At 36.7% G+C, this 24,262-nt stretch overlaps 1 protein-coding gene and 1 long non-coding RNA gene across 2 annotated transcripts in view; one reads left to right on the top strand and one right to left on the bottom strand.

Annotated features, from left to right (window-relative positions):
• Window positions 1-24,262, top strand: part of LOC116176895 (nephrin) — a 192,868-nt gene that overhangs the window by 117,301 nt on the left and 51,305 nt on the right. The window contains exons 3-8 of the mRNA XM_031495719.1: window positions 5,851-5,961; window positions 6,410-6,613; window positions 12,283-12,434; window positions 13,078-13,222; window positions 18,453-18,583; window positions 18,662-18,821. Coding sequence (XP_031351579.1) covers window positions 5,851-5,961; window positions 6,410-6,613; window positions 12,283-12,434; window positions 13,078-13,222; window positions 18,453-18,583; window positions 18,662-18,821 — 903 coding nt within the window. The remainder of the gene's footprint in view (window positions 1-5,850; window positions 5,962-6,409; window positions 6,614-12,282; window positions 12,435-13,077; window positions 13,223-18,452; window positions 18,584-18,661; window positions 18,822-24,262) is intronic.
• On the bottom strand, window positions 23,134-23,997 carry LOC116176915. The gene is made up of 2 exons (XR_004146557.1): window positions 23,924-23,997; window positions 23,134-23,867 (listed from the first exon to the last, which is right to left on the bottom strand). It is a non-coding gene; the product is annotated as an uncharacterized LOC116176915 (long non-coding RNA).

Genomic DNA, 24,262 nt, shown 5'->3' with positions numbered 1-24,262 from the left:
CGGTTGGACGAATGAAGCTGATTTTTTCTACAGACTGATGATAGGTACTACTAATGACTTAACGGTGTTTCGTTTTTAAATTGTTTCTCTAATTATAAGATTATCTTATCATCTTAACATTATAAGATATCTTATAATTAGAGAAAAAATTTAAAAAAGAAACACTCTCATAGTCATTGGCTGTGCCCATCATTAGTCTGTAAAAAAAATCAGCTTCATTTATCCAACGGTAACCTAGTTATATCCGTCGAAAGTTCGTGAAAAACCGACTAAGAATTGTTTTTTTACGGAGTTATCAAATGTGCGCGATTTTTTTCAATATTTTTTTAAGAGCTATTATCAACGTTTTCATTTGGTGTATAACTTATTTTCTCGAAAAACAACCTTTTAGAATTGGTACCGCAAGAAGTACCCGCAGCGCCTTAAGTCATATGACCTGAGGCGGCAGACGATCGATTTTAGCATACTCTGATAGGGCAAAATGGAACTTCATCGGTTAAAATTTTGATCATTCTCGTTCAGTGGATTTCGTGCTAGCTCCCCTACTATAAAGAAGAGAGTAGGGCTTATGATTGATCCTTGCGGTATACCATTCTCCTGTATCTTCGTCTCTGATTTGCATCTATTGTGTCGTACTCTAAATGTCCTGTCCGATAGAAAGTTTTTTACGAAGTATAGTAGGTTTCCCTCAATTCCATAGTTTTTTAGTGTTAGTAATATATTATGTTTCCAAGTGGTGTCAAATGCTTTTTCAAGGTCGAAGGAAACTGCAATAAGATGCTGTTTATTGGCGAACGCTGTTTGAATATTTGAGGTTATGTTGACAAGATGATCACTGGTTGATCTGTTATTTCGGAATGCATTTTGATGATTAGATAGTAGGTTATTCTTTTCTAGGAACCATAGGAGTCTCTTGTTAATCATTTTTTCCAAAATCTTGCAAAGTATGCTTGCGAGTGCAATGGGCCTATAGTTTTCCGGGTTCGTCTTATCTTTGCTAGGTTTTAGTAATGGTATCAATATTACCTCTTTCCATTTGTTCGGGAATGTGTTGGTCATCCATATGTGGTTGTATATGTCTAGGAGGTGCAGGATAGCTTCTTTGGGTAGGTTTTTTATGAGTTCAGGAGGAATTTGGTCGAGAAAATACTAGCCCAGGAATGGTTTTATCCTGCATGCACTCTCAATGAAAGGTCTCAACGGAAATAATTTCTTTCTACCACCCCTTATCGTGATCGGATTATTCCCTTATATCTTCAGAACGGATTGTCTGAAGAGGCCGATTAGGACGTCTGGAAGAATATATCCCATTGGTGATGTCAAAACTTGAATAGTTTGAATAGAATCTCGAAAACGGTTTGTCGGAGGAAAGTAGTCTAAAAGGCAAAATCTGCAGAATGGAGTGTTGGATGTATGCCAGGCGATCTTTAAATGTATGTGTGTAGAGCCTTCTCCCCTTACAGCCCAACCATTTACTAAGCTATTTCGGTTTTAAAAAATGCGCTTTATCTGCACACGAGTTGTGCACAATTTATTTCAACAGGATGGTGCAACCACGCACAACGTCCTAATCGTGCGAGAATAGGTACGTATCGGACAAATTTTTCCATTTTCCAGGAAATTCGTAACTGGGATTCAAACCTAGAACTCGTGGCTCGCGTGTCCAATGCCGGTTGACTTAAGAGCGGGGAATTTAAAGCCAAATGACAGCGTGGACAGATCAACGTAAATCAATATTTTTCTTTCAATTTTATACCAGCCCTAGACGATGTCTCACTGCAAGACGTGTTTACGATATCATAAAGTTTTTTTACCATTCTATAGATTGTTCCTTGAAATGCAACTATCCATTCTGCAGTACAGTACAGTACATAAACACTTCATTAACGAGTTGGCAGAAGTACTAAAGTTCAAATATACAAGTTGTTCTATCAATAAATTTATGCCACTGTTGTTTACGGGTGACATAAAAGGCGGGATAATTCCATATGATATTTGAGCATCAGTTGTAATGTCTTGCGTCTTTAGTAAACCTGTTCTGTCCATTATGGAGGTAATGATCGCCGAGCGACTGCTGTGGCTTTTTACACCACCCCTGTCTAGCAGGGAATCATTTTCGTCTTTCCACCATGGTCATGGCGTCTGGTTTTTTTGTAACTTTTTTTGACATGTTCCTCGACCACCCTCACATCTATCCACTGCGGTCTGACGCTTGGTTTAATATTAGGTGGTATGTGTACTATCAACAAATAAATATCATCGTGCATACTATGGTATGTTGAAAAGTGACACCACCTCCCGAACTATAACTTAATCACTGCTACGGGGGTTCCTTCTGGATTTGAAGATTACCATCGGTTCCGCCCGGCAAGGCAAACCGTCTTCTTCTTAGGCTGCTCAATCGATAAAAATAAATGCTCCGGCTAACTCAAATCGGTGGGCTTTTAACTCTTTTGAAACTGTGTAACAAACCTTGACCTGCCGCCTACCAATCTCCTGCCTCAACTCCTACTCCTCCCTTTCCTTCCCCTCGTTCTTCGTTAAAGACAGGCACATTGAAACCAAATAGATAATATATTGAAATGAGATTAGCGATACAAACAATTTACAGGGATCTAGCAGTTCTTCTCTTCTCCTTGTAAAAACACTAGCTTAACAATGACAACTAAACTAAATAAACAAGTTGTAAATCAGCATATGCATGATTAAAGCGCATTTTTGGTAATGCAGGTCAGTATTTTATTAGCGAAGTTTAAAATTATCGACCTCACGAGTAATTTTGGCTGCGTTAAATAATTAATTTTATTTAATTTCAATTGACGGTACGTCTTCATTTTGTAAAACAAATCGCAAAGTAAATAATAAGTTTTTATACTGGTAGCGCTATCTAACGGTAAAATTATAGTACCTCCGAAACCCATATCGAAATTATTTTCTTCAATTATCGATCTTACAAGTAATCTAACTCAAAATAGACTAGTGCCTGCACATCTACACTATAGCAGAAAGCTTTTAGTGAAAATTTGAATTCTCTAGCTATTGTAGTTGTGGAGATCTCACGCGGACAGCCGGCCTGCCAGCAATAACGAATATAATAGCGTATTTTTTTCAAAAATGCGCTAAAAATCCTAACAGGTGAGACTAATTTACTCAAGGGGTGGCCATCCTCTACAGTTTGAAAATTGCAACAACAGGTAATCGTTTTTTAATCCAGCATGGGCTGGGACTTATTTAAATAAACACAAAAATTTATCCTACTCTTTGGTAATCGTTCATTGGACTTTAATAAACAATCAAATCAAAATTTTTTTACTATAGCTTAATTACCAAAAAGTGGAATTTTACAGAATATTACAAATTTAATTTAGACTAACCTTTACAACATTTGTACAGCCGATCTTGTGAACTGCTCTTTCCTCTGGTACAGGGTGGATGTGATGAAACCTGACACTTAGGTCTCTGTGACTTCCTAGGGGGTGGCTTGAATTTAACACACGGAAACAAAAATCCACGGTGCCTATCCTTCCTCGGAACGAAAGCAAAGTTTAGCGTTTGAACTGAAACTTAGTCCAGGAAATCCTTCGCGTGGCGAGTGGGAGACGGCTAGTTGCCAAAGTTTCTACCCAGCACGTGTATTTAATTTTATTTTATTAGTTTATTAGCTTTGACCGCCTGCGGGAGACGGATTTTTGAGTTAGCGGTACGGCAGAACACAAACTTTTATGATCACTATCCGACGGTAAACCGCGATGGTTCGACGTATTATTTCACCAGCTCTTCTTGGGGCAAATATCTCTCCGAAACGCAGCGCTCCTTCGACAAATGACCTTACGGCACTAGTAGGAAATTCCACCTGGGGCGGATCCCGAAATTCTGCGCCTTGAGGACTTGGGCAGCACTTTGACTTATATATCCTCGAGAAATCACAACGTATCCTAACGCGATTCACTGCATCCAAAGTAAACTGGGGTGAAGCTCAAGGGTTCGCCAAAATATCACCTGATTGGAACCTGGGTCTTCTTCGCCAAAAAATCAACGCGAAAAGAAAATAACACTTCGGAACGGGTGCAAAAAGCACGCAACTGCGAGCAACCGAAATAAGCCGGTGGCTCAAACCGCCAAGTGTACCAAAACGATCGCTCAAGGTACGTGTTGACCGCTTGACGTACTAACCGCGAGTCTCTTCTAAAACGCGATCACTCAAAGTACGTGTTGACCCCTCGACGTACTAGCCGCGAGTCTCCCCAAAAACGATCCCCTTCTTCAGAATTGAAATGAAAAAACCACACCCAAATTACCATAAAACAAAAATGGCTCCCGCTAGAAATTCTCCCATTGGTTTAGATAAAGAAGACTTAACCCACTCTAACTTCGTCGTCAACCTCAAGGAACTGCTGACTCAATTGATCTCACGGTTTTCTGCTGATGACGTGAAAACTCCTTATCTCTTGACGGCTCGGTGCTACATCCGCTCCTATTCTCGGTCCAGACGGCGCCAAAGTTGATAAACGAACGACAAAAAACTCGCATTACTCATGATGACGTCAATCAGCTTTGCACTCTTCCCACGACGAAATTAAATCTGAGCGAAATTAAATCTATCGGACCATAGTCTTGAGCGAACCGAAATGCCCAAACACAAAATTTCTAACCGGAACAAATAATGAAATATACAGGGTGACCTTCACTATCATGACAAGAAATTTCGAAATTTTTAATGAAATTTGGCGCGAAATCAAACCACTCGTTACCTCTTTTAGTCCTATAAACTATAACTGGTGATAGGAACTACTTTTCCTGGCTGACTGTAACTGATGTGGTGATAGGATGCTAATTCTACTAATCTAAAAAACTAAACTGAACAGATATATTTTTTATGTTATTTAACTTATGTTGTTAATGGGCACTAGTGCAAACCATATGCAATGTGTCCCATTTTAGGGAATTATTTCTAGGTAATATCGTAATATGACTGGACTAAACTAGTAAACTAGCGTTTATCAAACAGTCAGTTTTTGTGTTTTAATTAATGTAACTAGCTCCGTCGCAGTATACCACAAATTGTCATTACTTCATTACTGGCGTCTCTTGAAAATTCGGTTGCTAATACAAATCTTGCGAGCCGGAAACTGTTTGCACAAAAAACTAACGTAAGAAAAATATATGAAGAATGCCTGAAAGAAATCATTCTCGATCAATAAATATGGGAGTTTGTTATAAGCGCGTTGAAAAGAGCATCCCGACGAACGCTCCGTCAGATTACTGCTTCCCTCCATCACTAAAATTTGGTTTAAATTTGAGGCACGCTAAATTAAGATTAGATTATTATACAGATATATGCCATCCTCCCTATTACGATAAATTCATACTGCAGATAGCAAAATGGAACCGAATTTTTCATAAGGTAACATTATTAAAAATAATTTTTAAACCAAGATGCGAATTTATAAGTATAAACGACTTCGATATTCAAAAAATTCACAAAAAAAACCTTTTCATATTTTTCAAACAAAATTTTATATCAACATATGAAAACTGAATTGAACTTTCCTTCATTTTATGCTTCGCTGACGTTTTCCTATCTATTATTCTTATAAAATTTAAAATTAAATCGAACTGGGATTGCAAACGAAACCTCAAGTGTCCCTTTACATATTTTATGAGGCAAATAATTTTCTATGAAGTTTCGAATTTCGGTAATAAATTGAAACATAATTTATACCGATCGTTATACTATGCACAATTCCTGAAAAAAAGTATGGCGAAAGGTTACGCAGGAGCACAAATAAATTAGTTTCTTACAATCGATTTAATGAACAATCGTATTATCATAAATTGTTTTTATTACAGTCCCTCCTAATAGACCTGTTATATATGATGGGAAAAGAAGAGATAGAACCACCTTATTAGAAGCTTACAACGAAGGTTCGGACGTTAATCTTATCTGTGAAGCCAATGGAGGTAAAATAACGTTTCATTCACTTAGACGAAATTAAATTTAAATATAAGTAATTTTAAAGGAAAGCAATTTGGTTATATCGAGTCTTAAAACAGGACGTTTTTAACGAAATTGCTTTGCAATTCTATGTAAGTGTTGTTTATCTTATTATTCAAGAAACGTTATGAATAATTCAAATTTACACATTTTAAGGCTTCCTTATGCGCAGTGCGAATATTTGATTTATTTAAAATTGTAGTCAATACGTTTTGACGGCGGTTTGATTAAGTGGATGAAAGCAAAATAGTACTAACGAAGCTTTTATCACGATTGTATAGATAAAACGCTTGTCGAAAGCATTTACGCGAAACAGGAAATTATTCAAAAGATTTATAAATATGGATGTGTCATGTTTGAATGAACGATACTGTAAATTTTATTAAATGCTCTCACAATTTTTTATTATTTCAGGGCGCCCCAGGCCGAACGTGACGTGGTATTCCGAAAATACTTTAATAGATGATTCTTTCGAATTTAGGCCCGATGGGGTAGTAGTCAATCATTTAAATTTTCCCAATGTTGGCCGCCAACACTTGAACACAAGACTGATTTGCCAGGCGTCCAACACCATTCTCACGTCTCCCACAACAAACGTAGTTATATTAAATATTAATCGTAAGTATACTACACCGTAAAACGAGCCTTGGCAACATAATGAGTTGCACGTAACCATATTGATGAATATCGAGTGACATTTTGTCATCGCGAATATTAGTTTTAATGAACGCTCGATATTCAATAATGAAGGATACAAATGGCGGTACATTAATTCAAAAATTCCTATACTCCATGTAATATAGAATAATGATTGTAATTTGCTCGGGATTAATAATAATAAAACAATTTATAACTAAGCTTAAATCTCCCATCGTATCTAGCACTTGTATTATTACTCGAGTAGCTAATCCTCATCGCACGCTGAGACCTCTGACCATAACTCTATCGATTCACACAGAGCATGACATCTCATTTAATAAGTTTCATAGAACATGTTCCTCTTCCCCCTCAATTTATGCTTTATCACACAATTTAATTTATCGGCGGTATTAGAGTGTGTAGTAGATAAATTCTCGCGAATTTTCAACTTATACAGTCTTGTAGATTGTATCAATCAAAAATCCTAACTTCTACGGTTGCTGTTAAAAATCCTAATTACATGTAGATCACGATCTGCACCGTCTTTTAAATATGAAATTATCCATTAAAAGAATGTTTGGTTAAGGCCTGGTATGGTAGAGTAGTGTTTAAATATCACATTTTCTGTAAACTCTAAGGCTCTAAGGCTTTCAAACTTTGGCTATTGCTTACAGCCAAAAAAGATTAACTTTAAGATGAGGTTGTGTCCTATTATAGAATTTGACGTTTAGATTTTTAACATAAGTTTTTAGTTTTTTTAGAATTCGCGATAACAGCTTAACATTTTTGCACTACCGTTTTTTCAATCGTTCTTTAAGCTCGCAATCGTAAACGATAAATTGTTAGTTTTAGGCAACTAACTTATCTTTACCCTCTAGATGTAAACTTCTTGACTCAGATATGGAACGACCCGCGTGTATAAGTATGATAAAGGCGACAGGTATTTAAACTGAATGATATTTAGAAACAGTTATCATAAATTTACCCGGCCATTTTTTTTTCCAATAAAATTCACCTGGTTATGCAAACATTTGAAGTCAATTTCACTTTTTCCTGATATTGTTTGATTATCGACATTTCTGCTCTTGAAAAGTTACCCGTCTGCCGAATAACAGTGCGGTATCAGTCAACTGGATGCCCAGTATGACTCGCACAAAAGAACAAAAATGTGTAAATGTCACTCAGAATTTCAGGGCTACTACTTATCATAACTGACACTGACAGAAAAGTGTAGTACCAGTTCTAGAATCGGATTTTTTAGGCCCACGACCGTTATTTTAAGAATAGAATTTTAGATTGCGTGTATTTTTTATGTTTATATAATCACAATCACAATGACATAGTTGGCGACGCACCCCCTCACACCCCCTGCGCCCTAGCCACCCCAACTTTTAAATCTTAAATAGGGACTCCCCATGTGTGATACGTCATTGGAAAGCTCTGAAAAAATGCTTTCCAACCATACCAAATAGCATTACATTTAGGTTAGTAATTATCGTGCAAATCAAAAAATAAACATGGAAAATCGTATTTAACTTGAACTTCCAAAGCCGACTCGACAGCAATTCATTTTTGATCGCCAGTTCTAATCTATTCTCAAACTCTTGTCGAACCTTTTCAAATGTTGGTTTTGCAATATTTTGACATTCTTGAATTATTATCTGTCTTGGTTCGTCTATGTTCGCCGGTTGCGTTTTAAATACGACAGATTTCAAATGTATCATATTAGTTTATTTTTTGATTTTCACAATAAATTACTAACCTAAATGTAATGCTATTTGGTATGGTTGGAAAGCATTTTTTCAGAGCTTTCGAACGACGTATCACACATGGGGGGTCACTACTTAAGATTTAAAAGTTGGGGTGGCTGGGGCGCAGGGGGTTGGAGGGGGTGCGTCGCCAACTATGTCATTGTGATTCCCCCTCCGAATTACCGAAACGGATTTTGATTTTTTTAAGTATCTCGTTTATTTACTAAGATATGAGGGGTGGTAAGTTTTTACATTGTCACCCTGTATACAAATTTATTGCTAATATTTAAATTAATTTTGCAGGTGTTTTTTATGTACAATTTCTTTATCTTTAGAGTTTAGTTGTTGGGTTATTGTTGTATAAAATGAATGAAATGAATAAAATTACACCATATTCGAAAGTATTTTAGTAAAGCTGCTATTGACATTTTTTAAATTATGTCATTTCTTTTATTGGAAAATCACGATGGCGGTTGTGACGGCACGGCAGACGCTTCTCAAAATTGAGAAAAAAATTAATTATAAAAATATTTCAGTAAATCTGAAATTTAAATATGTTATTCTTAACAGTATTTCTAGCTTACATTTAACATGGCAGACATTTTCTTCGGTTATAACAATCTGGCAGACAGATAAAGTACCGCTCGAGCATATGTATACATGTGTACAGTAAGTAGGTACTTACTTTTCTGTCAGTTTAATCAGCATGTTTTTGAATTTACTATTACCTACTATTATTAAGGTTCCTCAGAACCTTTATAGTTTTGTATTGTCGTCCGTCCGTCCGTCCGCGCTATCTCTTTTTTAAAGTGGCAGATCGTGTTGAAATTTGGTATACGGGTACTTTGGACATTAAGGACGGCCGCTACTGATTTTCAGGAAAGTGGCTCAACAGGAACAAAAGTTATTAATTTTTTTCTTACCATTCAATAATACAAAACTAATGCTTTTTGCTTTTAAAAAAATATATATTGTTCGATATATTTATTACAGTAAAGTCCTATCAGCATCATCAAGATCATCTTCTTCGTCGTTAGATAGGTGCTTGTCTTCCTTTATGTTCATATTCATATCTGTATCTGTCAAGGTACCTGTAACCATAAAATTTAAATTTGCAAATTGAATCAAGTATTTTTTAATAGAATTCCTGGAGATTCTTCCACCAAATCGCTGACAAGGTCCGGAAGTTGATCTCCCTCAAACCATTTAAAAACGAAAGAACCTTCTTCCTCTATCCAACCATGTTCCAGTGGTGTCTTATGCTGTTCATCAAGTTCAAACTGCAGGTGCTCGATAAAAAGTATTTCCTTCCGAGTGTAATTAAATTCGGAGCAAGATTTCGATCCTGCAATAGAAATTTAAAAAAAAAAACACGCTGCAAATGTTCAGTGTAACTTAAAATACGTGGTTGTCCTCTGAAAAAAATTAGTAATAAAATCACTGCTTTTTACCCTTAAACAGCTATTTACCGAACGAACTTCATTGGAGTCGAGAATGATTGCAAGAACTGACAAATTCTATTCAGTCCTCAGAATCAAAGCGAAATTGGTGATTTTTTGCAGGAGAAGGCAGCGAATGAAATTTTTTGTTTAAGTATATCTTCCCACACAATGCCTCGATTTTAATTATTTAAAGAAAGTTTTATTGATTTTTTGAAGGCAAACAACATTGAAAATGTAATACTACTTCTTTAAATTACTTGTGTATAAGAGTTCTCGCATTGGTCCAAAACACTACCTTTATACGTTTACAATAGTCCCAACACATTATTTCCAACTTTTTACAAAGACATGCCATTTCTCTGAAGCACGTCTGGTAATTACATATGTAAAATCTTCAAGGTTCTTTGGACCTATCACTTAATTAAAATACCGTCATTTCTATATGTAACCATAGTCCAACGGATTAAGTTTTTTACACGGTTCTAGAGCATCAATACATTTTTCGCATCGCAAATAGCTTCATTTTATGTGAACATTGTGTTATAATTTATATTTATAATTATCTTCTTTGTAATCCACTAGTTTAGATGTAAATTGTTCCTGTAGTAGATTTGTTATTATCTTAGTAAACGTTTCTTTCACATAGTTCTTGGTTTTACCGACGGAAGACGTGCAGTTTTCTTTAATTTCTTTCGGTGCACGCACTTCTTTTTACAAAGACGAGATTCGATCATTACTTGCAGAAGATTATACGCCATTACAGTTGCTCGACAATTTTTTTCAGCCTTTTTGGGATTTTTATTGATGCTGTATAAGTTTAGTGAAGTTTTCTCTTGTTATTTTGCTTTCGACACTTCGATGACGCATTTGCAGATGTATTTTACACGTTCTAAGGCCGTATTCGGTACGTTAACAAAAATTACGCATCTTTTGAATAACCATTTTTAGGCTTCTTACTTCTGGCTTACTTTTATCCTCATTATTACCTACCGAATTGTGCTTTCTACACCGATATTTCTGAGTAGAAACCACCGAATTTAGGATTCTCTCAATATTGCGCAAGTAAGATTCATTTCGGGAGGTCCACCGGTCATCTTATTAATTGAAGAACGCCATAGATGAGTTTCTACCTTACAGACACAAATTAGATTTCGGGTAAAATTTAATACAAAACTCGTCAGTAAAAAATGACATTACTTGCGTCGGAAATTAAAGTACTCGGTCTCAAAGGGGCCTCGTACTTCCAATATTTCCTCGCCAGTAATGTGCCATTTTCCTGAATTGTATGTAAATAACTATTAATACTCCCATAGATCCTTAACAAATCTCCGCAACCAAATTTAGGGAACGTACAACTGGACACCTGACATGGGCTAGCTCCTAGATTAGTTAGGAAAGGTTTGTTGATTATGCAAGTTGGAGTCGAATTTAATTTCCAATGTCGTAAACGGTGGGAATTCATATGGCGCCAAAACTGAGAATGTTCGAACGTCTTTGAACAGCTTTTATAATCTACACGTAATCTGCTTCCCCACGTCTACTTTCTTTTCCCCAAGACGCACAATTTCACCGTACTTAAATACTTATCAAGTCCACAAAAATGTTATCAATGTGTCTAATCCACAAGCCTAACAAATAATTTTATACAAAAAACACCTGCAAATTTTATCAACTTAAATGTCTGTTCAAAATAAATAAAAGCAACAATTTGGCATATTTAATGATACTCACATTCAGTTAAACAAAAAATGTACATTTGCAGCGCCATAAGCCTTTCTCATAAAAATTACAAAAAAAAGTACTAAGTACTAAGGTGTAGGAAAATTCTTATTTAGTAGTTCTACTTTAGTTGGGTAGAATTATTTCAATAGCTTTACCAAAAATCAATCAAAATCTCTTTGTCGAACTCGCGAAATACTTTACACGGAATTTAAGCAGAGGAGGCGAAGAGTTTTGGTGGATCATCCTAATGAAAATTACATTTACTTAGGTATATTCATTAACCACAATTTCTGAGAGACTTCTCAATGAGTTAATATATTGAAACCCGAAGGAAGGTTAATTATTTTGTTTGCGAGGTTATTCGTTATGCAGTATTTTCCGAGACACATTTAATAACATTTCGGAAACTGCATCATGGTGAAATTAACTCGTAATTTAATTAAGGTTGATAAAATGAAGTTGCGTTAAAACTTACGACGAAGCAAATACACTCGCATTTTGGATAAGGCTCTCTTTTGATCTAAAGTTTAATATACATGTACATTTCTAAATTTGAATATCAACGAAAGTAATTTTGTGCAACAAGTTATGTAAATAGTAATTTGCATGTACTTAGATTATATGCGAGTTTAATAATTTGCCTAAATTACTGGAGAGGATTTAATGTCTGTCATTTCTGATTGCTCGTAATTACTTCAGTAGTTAATGCATAAAATCCTCATCTCTGTTGCAGTTAAGCCACAGACTGTTCATATTTTAACCAAAGAAAAACAAGTTTCGGCGGATAAAAGATACGAAATTGAATGTAGAACATCGGGATCACGCCCGGAAGCTGTGATTACGTGGTGGAAAGGCAGTAGGCCTATCAAACGGTTAGCTAAAAATGTAAGTATACCACAGGATTCACATTTTTCCCCTTTAAAACTTTTAATTAATTTTTTTTAAGAAATTTGTTCGCTTGTTACATACGGGAATTTATGCGCGCCGTGTAATTTATACCTTCGCTTCTCCCTCACCTCTTCATAATCCATATTGTGGGTTTATTATTCGTTATCTTTATTGATTACCCCAGTTTGTTAGTCCTTAAGTTCCTTTTTAAGCTAACGCGTTTAAAGTAGTCGAGAGATTTATAATCGTACATTCACGGCTTCCATTCATTCCCTTAACAAATAAAAAAAGTTTTAAAGTAAAAGCATTGAAAAACGCACGCAGGAACTGCGTTCTTGATTGTATTTTAAAAATAAATTTACCTTTTTTGCGTAAAGAGCCGTATTTTCTGTTGAGAAAGAAGCTTACAAGTCGACTTATTCCAGGAAAGCCTGAATTCAGGAAACGCTAACAGCAAAAATACTAGAAAAGCTTAATAAAATTTTGCCTTTTATTTGTATTTTTTTCTAAGGAAGTTGTTTCCCCTTGAAAACAAGCGAACGGGCTCATTTTGTTTTAATGAAATCTCGCTTGGCTTTCTCAATTTGTATGTTACTAATTGGAAATCTAAGCTCCTTTGTGCTGATACATTTTGTTCTAGTTTTCAGAAATGAACAATCAGAGTTTAAGTATTTTGACTTTTGTACCTGTGATCGATGACGACGGCAAATACTTGACCTGTCGTGCAGAAAACCCGTCCATCTCTGACAGTGCCCTCGAGGACAAGTGGAGACTTAACGTCCACTGTAAGTGTATCTTAATCGGAATCTAAGCTTTTAGCTGAAGTGGGAAATTACTGTTGATGGTTGGAAAACTTTGCCGTTATAAAATTGAATTGGTTAACTAATTGTAGCACGCAACCTTCACGTACTATCCAAGTTAATTTTCTTATGCTTCACGCTATTAGTTTATTACTCGCAGATTAGTAATAGGTAGAGTGCGGATTTATGGCATTTTGCCTACACGTTAATGTTGAATGCAGAACATAATGGTTTTGGATATACACGTTTCATGAAAAAAGAAAGCGTTTGATGTTATTTTTATTTTGCCTTTTTTGCTTGTTTTTTAACATTGGTGCTTTAAATGCCTTTAAACGCTTTTCCTGGCTTTTTTTTTACATTTCTACACTGAGATTAGAATAATATCTCGCATATTAACTTAATGTGGGCAAGAATGTTGGGATTTGTATTTTTTTAATGCACTGTAAAAAATTAGGATCCCAAAATTTGCCACTTGACGAATCAATTAAAATCGTAGATTTTCAAAGAGACAAATAAGATAAGCGGTCCAATAGCCGATACAGTTCAGAAGAAATTAGAGGACGTACTAACAAAAAATTCTGGTTTTCATATTCTTTCGAAAATCTCCAAAAGCCTAAACGGAAATTTCGTTGAAGATTTAAAAGCACATACTACAGCACCATTAAACGTCTTTAAATTTGCACCAATTACCTCTGCAGATGTTGAGAGAAGTTTTTCCGTCTATAAAAATATTTTATCGGACCGAAGGTAAAATTTTTAATTGCAAATATATAATTTAGTCCAGTCAATAGAGAAAAGTTTAGTCAAAAATTTGGTGTCCAAGAGGTTATGACTGATTCTTATGTATTTTTTGGCGTAGATTCCGAATTTTTAATCTCCCACCAACCTTAGGGGGTGGGAACCCCCCCAAAAATGCAAAAAACCCCAAAATTTCGGCCCAAAATTCAGAATTTTGGAAAAATCTCGCTAAATTTAGATTTTTGGCCCAAAGTACCTTAGTTCAAAATTAAAGTACACAAAATTTGCAGGAAAAGTGATATATACACTTTTGGTCTAGGACCAACGGGGGCGGAGATAAGAGGGGGGTCAAAAAAGGGTACTTTGTTGGAAAACGTGAAAAAAACTGAATTTCTCTGAATAACTCGCTAAATGTTGGTTTTAGAGAAAAAACTCAAAGGACCAAAATGAAAGTAGACGAAAAATTACTTCGGAAAGTGCACGTGTGCGGAGCCGATGAAGGGGGGGAGGAGGGGGAGGGGGCGAGCGCAAAACCTCTCTTCCTGGCGCCGCGCGACGGCACTGGCATAAGGCGCTATACGCGCAGTTTCGGGTATCTCTGGCGGCCTCGGTCCCGGTCATAACGGATGCTTCTTTGTCCTTATTTTAGAAAGGGGCCTCTGGCTTCCCCCTCCCTCTTGTTGGTCGTTTGTATGCTTTTTGTGTCCTCTGGAAACCAGTTCAAGATCCCTCTTCAGTGCGTCTGTGTTGTCGCGTCGTGCGCATCACGCTATATTGCTCCCTGCTTATTTACTATTTTTCGGTTAAAAGTTTGTTGTTTTTACCGAAATTTTCTGTAATATCGTGCTCGCGCGCCTGTGCGTTTTGAGTTTGTTCGCTTGCATATACTCTCGAGGGGAGAGAGTGGAACTAGTTTTAACCTTCATGGTACTCTAATGAAAGGTCTCAACGCAAGGAATTAATTTCTACCAACCATAGCCCTCCTCCTCGACCTCTTATCGTGATCGGGTATATTACCTTATACCTCAAGAACGGATTGTCGGAAGAGGGTACTATCAAAGGGCGATTGAAACGTCTGCAAGAAATATATCCATTGGTGATGTCCATACAAAAGCTATTTCGGTTAAAAAAATGCGCTTTATCTGCACAGGAGTTGTGCACAATTTATATCGGGCGATCAAAAATGATTGGCTGTCGAGTCGCCTTTGGAAGTTCAAGTTAGATACGATTTCCCATGTAAACAAAAATTCCAAAGGCGACTAGAGAGCCAATCATTTTTGATCGCATTGTACTTGTTTATTTAGTGCTCGAGTTACAATTTTTGGGGGAGATTGTAGTATTTGTCTGAAATTCTGATTTGCATGGCGGACAGCAAGAAACGTTACTTTCGCACTTTTTTAGGCCATCTTTAAATAAAAACTCAACCTCTACTGGCTCAGGCGAAAAATAGTAAATAAGCACGGAGCAATATAGCGTGATGCGCACGACGCGACAACACAGACGCACTGAAGAAGGATCTTGAACTGGTTTCCAGAGGACACAAAAAGCATACAAACGACCAACAAGAGGGAGGGGGAAGCCAGAGGCCCCTTTCTAAAATAAGGACAAAGAAGCATCCGTTATGACCGGGACCGAGGCCGCCAGAGATACCCGAAACTGCGCGTATAGCGCCTTATGCCAGTGCCGTCGCGCGGCGCCAGGAAGAGAGGTTTTGCGCTCGCCCCCTCCCCCTCCTCCCCCCCTTCATCGGCTCCGCACACGTGCACTTTCCGAAGTAATTTTTCGTCTACTTTCATTTTGGTCCTTTGAGTTTTTTCTCTAAAACCAACATTTAGAGAGTTATTCAGAGAAATTCCGTTTTTTTCACGTTTTCCAACAAAGTACCCTTTTTTGACCTCCCTCTTATCTCCGCCCCCGTTGGTCCTAGACCAAAAGTGTATATATCACTTTTCCTGCAAATTTTGTGTACTTTAATTTTGAACTAAGGTACTTTGGGCCAAAAATCTAAATTTAGCGAGATTTTTCCAAAATTCTGAATTTTGGGCCGAAATTTTGGGTTTTTTGCATTTTTGGGGGGGTTCCCACCCCCTAAGGTTGGTGGGAGATTAAAAATTCGGAATCTACGCCAAAAAATACATAAGAATCAGTCATAACCTCTTGGACACCAAATTTTTGACTAAACTCCCCTATTTAGGTCTCTATTGACTGGACTAATTGTTAATTGTTTTTCTGATAATTAGAGTTAGTTTCATCATAATCGTGATTTTATTGAGGAATACAGGTTTTTTGTGTGGATGGTTGATTGTGCATTTGTTTGCTTACTTTGCCTTTTTTTTTAGCTTTTTTTGCCGGTTTTGATGCATATAATAAGCGCTTATTTTATAAAAATAAATGCATTTTTATCCGCACTCTAGTAATAGGGTATATAATTTTTGTAACGGTGGCTTAGATCTCGTATTATACAATTCATAATCGCAAGTCAAGCTGTAGTATTATTTATGTAAGCTGTTTTCGATCTTGAGCTAAGCTTTGTAATTGTGTGCGTCTTCGAATGCTCGAAAAACATCGATTCTTTTGTTGATATGACGTGGAGAAATATACATTTGTGCTATTTAATTAATGACCAATGTCACTCCTAAATATTGATTGGCATTCAAAGTTATGGTTATCACTAACTACATGTAAGGTCAAAATGCAAATAGTTCAAAAATTCGGTAATGATTTAGTGCAACCTGGCAACAGTATTATTTACAGTAACAGGTTGAAGACAAGTACAGGGCGAGTCAACGATTGCGCGGAGTAACTTAATGCCTTGAAGATAAGATTTTTCGATAGAGTGCTTTTGTATTATGATATGGTTGAATATTCTCCACATTTTAAAAGCTGGACTGTGGTGCTAGGGTCCCTGGTTCGAATCCGGGTTCGGGCATGGATATTTGTAAATGTATAGTGGGTTGGGTTGGTAGAGCAGCCTTGGCTGAAACCCCGCCCACTCAAAAATAAAGGCAAAATAAATAAATAAAAAATAAAAAAAATATTTAGAATTATACAGGGTGCGCCCACAAAGTAGGCTGCCAAAATGGTACATTTTTTTAAATAGAACCCCTTGTATTTGAATGAATTTTTGAATTCTACGTGTAATTGTACGTCTATTTTATTATATGGTTAATATCCGAAAAACTAGTAGTTTTAAAGATAATTCGATTTGTAAGAATGGGCATTTGATGGCGTCAGTATATTGTCAAAATTATTAAATTTTGATTCCAGGTTTTATATCTTCTATCCTGGTTTAAGTAAAAGTCAAATAAATACATCTACTATGAAACATTAAAAAAATAGCTTACAGGGTGTTTTTTTGTAGATGCAAAGTTACAAAACTTCATATTAAAAAATCTCACTTTTTTAAATGGAACACCCTGTATATTTTCCTGTCATTTATTTTATTTATTTATTCAGATCAAAAATCATCGAAGGACAAAATATCCTTAGAATAGTCCAAGGAATAGCTCATTAAATTTTTGCCGCATGTTTAACTGTGTTCACTGGTTTGTTTTTCCAGTCATCTTTTCTGTTTTGTTAGCATATCTCTCCGAGACTCTGCAAAGTGACTATCTTAACGAAAACGAGAAAGACCAGCGTGTACTTTCATTTCTTTCTAAGTAACTGTCCGAGGCAGCTATTTCAACTCCTTTAATTCTTTAAAAAATCTATTGTCTATAAACCGTTCGCATATCCGAATCGTAAACGATTACAACGTAACGTATCAGGATACCTAATAATATATGCGCATCAGCCATCGCTGCTCATTGCAAAAAATAGCGTTGTATGTAACACAGGACAAAGTGTGTCACACACTTTTACCCCTTGTTTATAGTATACTGTTTTGAATGGAGTGGAATGGAACAGAGAAAAAGTATTTGAAACTCTATAGCTTCCCACATAATTACGTAGGAAGAAAACACCCTCTTCGTTCGTGTGATTTCTTTTTATCTACACTAAGTGTCGCAAACAGCTTACTTAATTATTAAATATGAAATTTTCACGATTTTTTAATTAAATAGAAGAAATATTCTATTGACATATGTTCATACTACAGCTTGCGTGTGACATTCTGACAACGCCGAAACTTGTAGTAGGTTTAGAAAACTCTCGCTTCGATATGAAATACTCGAAAAACCAACACAAAATTAAATTATTCAGTATGCGGTTTTCCATTTTTAAATGAAGGAACATCTCGAGCAAAATATTTGAATACATAAGAAAGAAACCGAGTAAAGGAACGCGCAAGATAAATTGATTTTTCAGTTAATTTTAATGAGTATCGCTTACATAAACAGAAACTTATTTTAACTTAAATAAATAGGAAAATATTTCATTTGTTACTTGCGAGTATTTGGGCTGTTAGTAATACTTTACGATGTAAATACTTCAATTCAAAGCCGAAAGTTGTTAAAACTTTAGATGTCTTTTTTCTCAGATATGCCTGTCGTAATGCTCAAAATGGGATCAAGTCTGAATCCAGAAGATATTAAAGAAGGCGACGATGTTTACTTTGAATGTAACATTCGCTCGAATCCTAAAGCCTACAAACTTTCCTGGTTTCACAACGTACGTAATTCTTTTCTTTTTAACTGAATATTTTACTTTTTATTACTTGCTTTCATTTACTTACCGCAACTGATTTAGGGCGCGGAGATTCATCACAACGTTTCGGCGGGGGTGATATTAAGCGATCAAAGTTTGGTTCTTCAAAGTGTAACTCGAGCGACGGCGGGGGAGTTCACGTGTATGGCTGCAAATGCGGAAGGAAGAGGAACAAGTAATCCCGTAACTCTTATTGTAAGATGTGAGTATGAATTTTTCTTTTATTTAACATGCATATCTACCATATCCTGATCATAATTTAGGTTCTCGCGCGTAGGTACTCTTTGTATTTTTAATATGTACAGTAGGTAGCGCGTGTGCGCATTATCACTGATATTTATGACGGACCTACATTATCATAACCGAGTTCTTTTCTCTCTTTCACCTGTAATGTCTCAAAATGCTATTTACGTTGAAGTTAAAAGAGTAATTTATTTATTGGTCTATTCAATTTAAATCGTACACACGTTTGTCAATGGATCTCAATTAAGGTTTGTGCAATTAATTGCTTTTATTATATTGAATAGTAATTACAAATTACTTTTCCTCTCTGAGTATACAAATAATGTCACTTAACAACCAACGAAAAAAAATCCCAAGGTGCAGTTCACGACACCTTGTGATAATCTCACCATCTGGTGTGAATACTTAATGTAAAAATGGTTTACAACTCTTAAAATGTATCTTTGTTGTGAAATACACAAAACTGTGAGACCAGAATGAACCCACCAGCCGTACCATTAAAATTTCCCTCATACAATGAACTATAGTCGATAGTAAATTAACTTGATGCAATGTACAATTGGCAAGAGGGAAAGTCTACCAAAAAGCAACGATTAACGTCCACCACCACAACAAGCAACGGTTCACGTCTTCCTCTATTATTTAAAACATTCTTCCCTCTCTCCGTTTGCGCCTCTCCCTCACTTGATTTTGCGTCTGCGAAATTAATCGCCAGATAACATGAGATAAACTTAAACAAAACATTTCACGCTAAGATTTCCAAATATTCCTTATCTTTCAAAATGAAAAATAAAATAAAACCAAGATACTACGTGATTATTTAAACAACATTGAGCATCAATCTTTAATCTAATTAGCATACGCAGCGATAACAAATTTCTCATCATTTATTTAAACCAATTTACCTGGAGTTAAAACAAATGGTGGTAGGCGCACTTTTGGAAGAAAAGCGTTTAGTTAGATTTTTCCAAGCCAAAATACAGCGTGTCTAGAATAATTAAACAGTACAATGAACGGGGGCATATGGAAAAAATGCCAAAATAAGGAAGACCTAAAAAATACATTTTGGATGGATAGAAGAATAAAGAGGATTAGCCAAAGAGAACCGTGTTTGTCAGGATAATTGCTGAAATTCTTAAAATGAAAGTAAGTGCGAGGACTGTCCAACAAAGATTAGTTCAAGTAAAGTCCAGCTAAGAAACTGCTGGTGTCTGAAAAAATCGCCGTGCGAGGCTTGAGTTTGCACATCGTCACATAAATTGGACAGTTCAAAGATTGAAAAAAAATATTATTCAGCGACGAAACTCGTTATAATAGTATATTATATTATGAGGAGCTAAAGTGATACTTTTTATGGCGAGTCAGTGTTTGATGGCCAAGCGAAGCGAGGCCAGCAAAATACTGACGAGCCATAAGAAGTTACTTTAGCTCCGCATAATATATGCTATTTTTTCTTCAAACGTGAGAATAACGCCCAAATAATGGTTTTCAAATGAAGAAATATTAACCCGATCGTTATGGGTAGCCGTGAGCGCGTCGGCCGTGGTGACTATAACAATTGCTATAGTTGGCCATTATTAGTTTTGACGTTTTAATTGTGGACGAGTTTTTCGATTTCAAATAAAAATGAAATTGCACAAAAAATACTTTCGACAACTTTAGAAAATCCAGGTTTATCAGATGGAATGACTTCAACTACTCCTTCATTTGAAGCAGAAACCAATCCAGTTTTTTGAAAATACTTCATTCATTCATTAGAAATAAGACGAGCCAAACAAAACTTGACTCTTCAAAACTTGGATCCTGCAGGAACGAAGGTTTAATTTCAATAATGGTAATATGACTAACTGAACTTTCAACATTAACTATTATTTAAATAAATAAATAGCTTCTTTGATCGACTATATTTTTATTTCTGTTAAAATCAGAAGGAAAGATCAACGCACTTGCTAGGTGAACCAAGAACCTAATGTAAATAACATCAACTTGTCAAAGCAAAACAATGTGACACTGGCACTGAAGCGTTTTATTGCCTAGGCACTAAAATACTTCACTGCCGCTTGTTCGATTGTTCTAAAAAGTCAAACTTTAATTCAGAGTGCTGGGCTACGTAATGTCAATATTATATGACGTTTGAAGAAAAAATTTTTAATTCCGATGGAATGAACTCTAAGTTCTTTGTCATTTAACAACAATTATATTTAGCATGTCATTGCAGCATACTATGACCTTTTAAACTGGCAGGTGGTTAATATTCGCTAATGCCAATTTTTTTTTGATAAATACTGTGTTTTTTACGACAATCTTTATACCTTTATCTTACAAAACAAAAATCAAATTTACACCATAACAACGCCTCCATCCAATAAACACAAATACCTGTTTCACCTTTTTCTTTGAACATTCATTAAATTAAATCCCGTGCTAAAATGAAACTCTTATAATCTCAACGGTTGGATTCCTTAATCCATTTAATTGTACATACACACAACAAAAACAAATGTTTTACATTAAAATCCCAAATTAATTTAGCTAATTAAATTAAACAGTACTGGTGCTACGTTAGGTCCTAGACATCAACCAAACAACTGCCGGAAGTTTTCGAGTACAAAACCATCCCGCTGGAAGATCCCAAAAGCATTGCCGACGCGTTTGCATCGTACAAAGAGGAAAACCTGGATCCGAACGATGGGCTTGAGTCGGACTTAGTACAATCCAAATTGCACTTAACGAACATACAGGAAAGTGAGTTACTAGAATCAATCAAAGTCCTAAAACCACGTGCAGCTATAGGGGAAGACGGGATCCCACCATACGTATTGAAAGGATGCGCACACAGCCTGGTAACCCCCCTGTTGCATCTATGCAACTTGGCACTCCGCACCTCCACTTTTCCCTCAGTTTGGAAATCCACTACAATTACCCCGATCCATAAAAGCGGCAGCAAGAAACTAATCGAAAATTACCGCCCAATAGCTATCATCCCTGCAATAGCGAAAATTTTCGAAAAAGTAATCTATAATAAACTTTATTCCCATCTTAGCAGTGTTATTGCAGATCAGCAGCACGGATTCACACCGAAGAAATCAACAAGTACTAACTTAATGCAGTTTACGCATTTCACAGCCGCCGTCCTTGACAAGAGGGCTCAGGTGGACTGTGTATACACCGATTTTGCGAAAGCTTTTGATAAGGTCTCCCATCAGGTCCTGCTTCAGAAACTTCATTTTAATTGTGTCAGTAGCCCAACGGCTAAATTTCTTAAATCATATTTAACATCGCGTAAAACGCGAGTGAAATACAATGGGGTGCACTCAACCGAATTTTACCCCTCTTCAGGGGTACCTCAGGGAACACTACTTGGCCCTTTCCTTTTCCTACTATTTATTAATGACCTACCGCGGGTGATTCAAAACTCCAGAGCACTTCTATTTGCAGACGACCTGAAACTTTTTAATAAAGTGAAATCTTCAAACGATTGTTTAAATATTCAAGCAGACATGCAGTGATAAATTGGTGCAATAAAAACAAACTGAAGCTAAACATAGAAAAGTGCAAAGTTGTATCGTACACAAGATCCAACAATCCCACGATTTTTAAATACGAAATAAATGGGCAGGATATCCAAAGAGTCACCTCGGTTAGAGATTTGGGCGTTTTATTCAATAGCAACTTAAATTTTCATCGGCACATTGAATCCCTTATAAATGCGTGCTACAAAGTACTAGGCTTTGTAATTAGGAATACCTACAATTTTACAAGCATTTCCTCAATTATTACCTTATACAATGCGTTCATCAGATCCAAACTCGATTATGCGGCATGTATTTGGACACCCCAAACTTATAAGCACGCAGACATGATAGAGAAAGTTCAAAAAAAATTAGTGCGAATAGTGTATTTTAGGTCGACTCAAAATTTTCCACATTTAATCTCTTACTCCAACCAACTAAAATTTTTAAATAGTGTGCACGGTATTAAAATCTCAAGTTTACAAATCCGACGCGAAGTGATCTGTGCTACCTTTGTGTACAAGATACTGAATAATCACCTAAATGGCTAAATGCCCCAGAATTGCTTCAGGAAATTAAACTCAAAGTGCCACATGTTAAATTAAGGAAAAACGATATCATCTTTTTAGTGACCACTCCGTCATCGCCACTATCGAGGAGCCTGTTGGGTTTAAATAAGAAGTGCCGTGAGAGAGACATCGATGTACACGGCTCTTTGAATGAATTAATTAGTCATATAAGATCGTAATTACTGTGTAGTTTGTAAGGTAACAATGTACCCGTGCCTTTATTTATGGGAGCGTGTAAACGCTCCTTTACAAATGCACTACATTGACATCAATAGATGTCGCTAACTAATCATTAATGATAACATAATCAAGTGTCATTTCCACTTCCTAGTCGTAGTCCTAATCATGGCTGTATAAAAGGAGGATCCCTTGAGTTTAGAAGACACTTCTATCCTGTCATTTGATGACCGAAAACCTGAATCCAGACCCGAAACTGATAATCATTCATCCGATTTCCCGTTTGCATTCGATACCGTTTCCGTTCCGCTTATATCCTTAACCCACCTGTCCCTGCACCCTTAACCTCGCCATTCATTAGAAATCATCCAGTCCTTGAAAGACGAACCCTCAAACACCCGGAAGTTCGATACCTGTGGGGCCTGTGACCCGCATGTAGCCAGCTCCCGCTTGCTTGATTTAGTCGTAAGGTTGTGAACGTTAAGCGGAGGTAGTGGCCGTGTCACATCTTGCTTTTCGTTACCATACTATCACCAGTCCCTTAGATACGAGGCGAGTCAAAGTACGGGAACTGGGAACTGTGGGGCCTTCGACCTGCATTCCTCCAGTTTGCGACCGTTGATTCTGCTTCAACCTCGAGCGTGGTGTACGGGGGTAGTGGCCGTGTCACATCCTGTGTACCACCTCTAGCATAAGTACCATACCGCACTGACGGGCCGAGTATTCGGAAGTGCTGGTGTCATTCACCTGAAATAGAACCCGGCGGCACCAATCATTCGCACCCCGATTCATCGATAGCTTACCAACTCCCGGATAAAAAACCCGCTAATCGATAAACTTACAGCTACCGCCAAATTAGAGTACCGCTGAGCCGAGGCGATCAGCTCCGACATCTCGACATCTGGGATCGCCGCCATTGCCCTTTTACCGCAACCCGAGGCAACGGCATAGCCGACTGCAGAATACTACCGTATCGACACCAGGGATACCAACTAAATAATAATTCTGTATTCTGTGGTGTAGATACACGGTGTCCAAAAATAAAAGGAAACTGGTGTGTAAATAAGTTTTATTTAGAAACCCTGGGGCACGACTGCAGCTACCCGCGTGCCCACCGAAAAACCCTTACAAGTTTTAGTTTT

The sequence above is a fragment of the Photinus pyralis genome, unplaced genomic scaffold (assembly GCF_008802855.1).
Source record: "Photinus pyralis isolate 1611_PpyrPB1 unplaced genomic scaffold, Ppyr1.3 Ppyr1.4_LG1, whole genome shotgun sequence".
In the NCBI taxonomy this organism is placed as follows: Eukaryota; Metazoa; Arthropoda; class Insecta; order Coleoptera; family Lampyridae; genus Photinus; species Photinus pyralis.
Note: the sequence above shows the minus strand (reverse complement) of the source record. Positions and strands in the feature narration are given on the sequence as shown.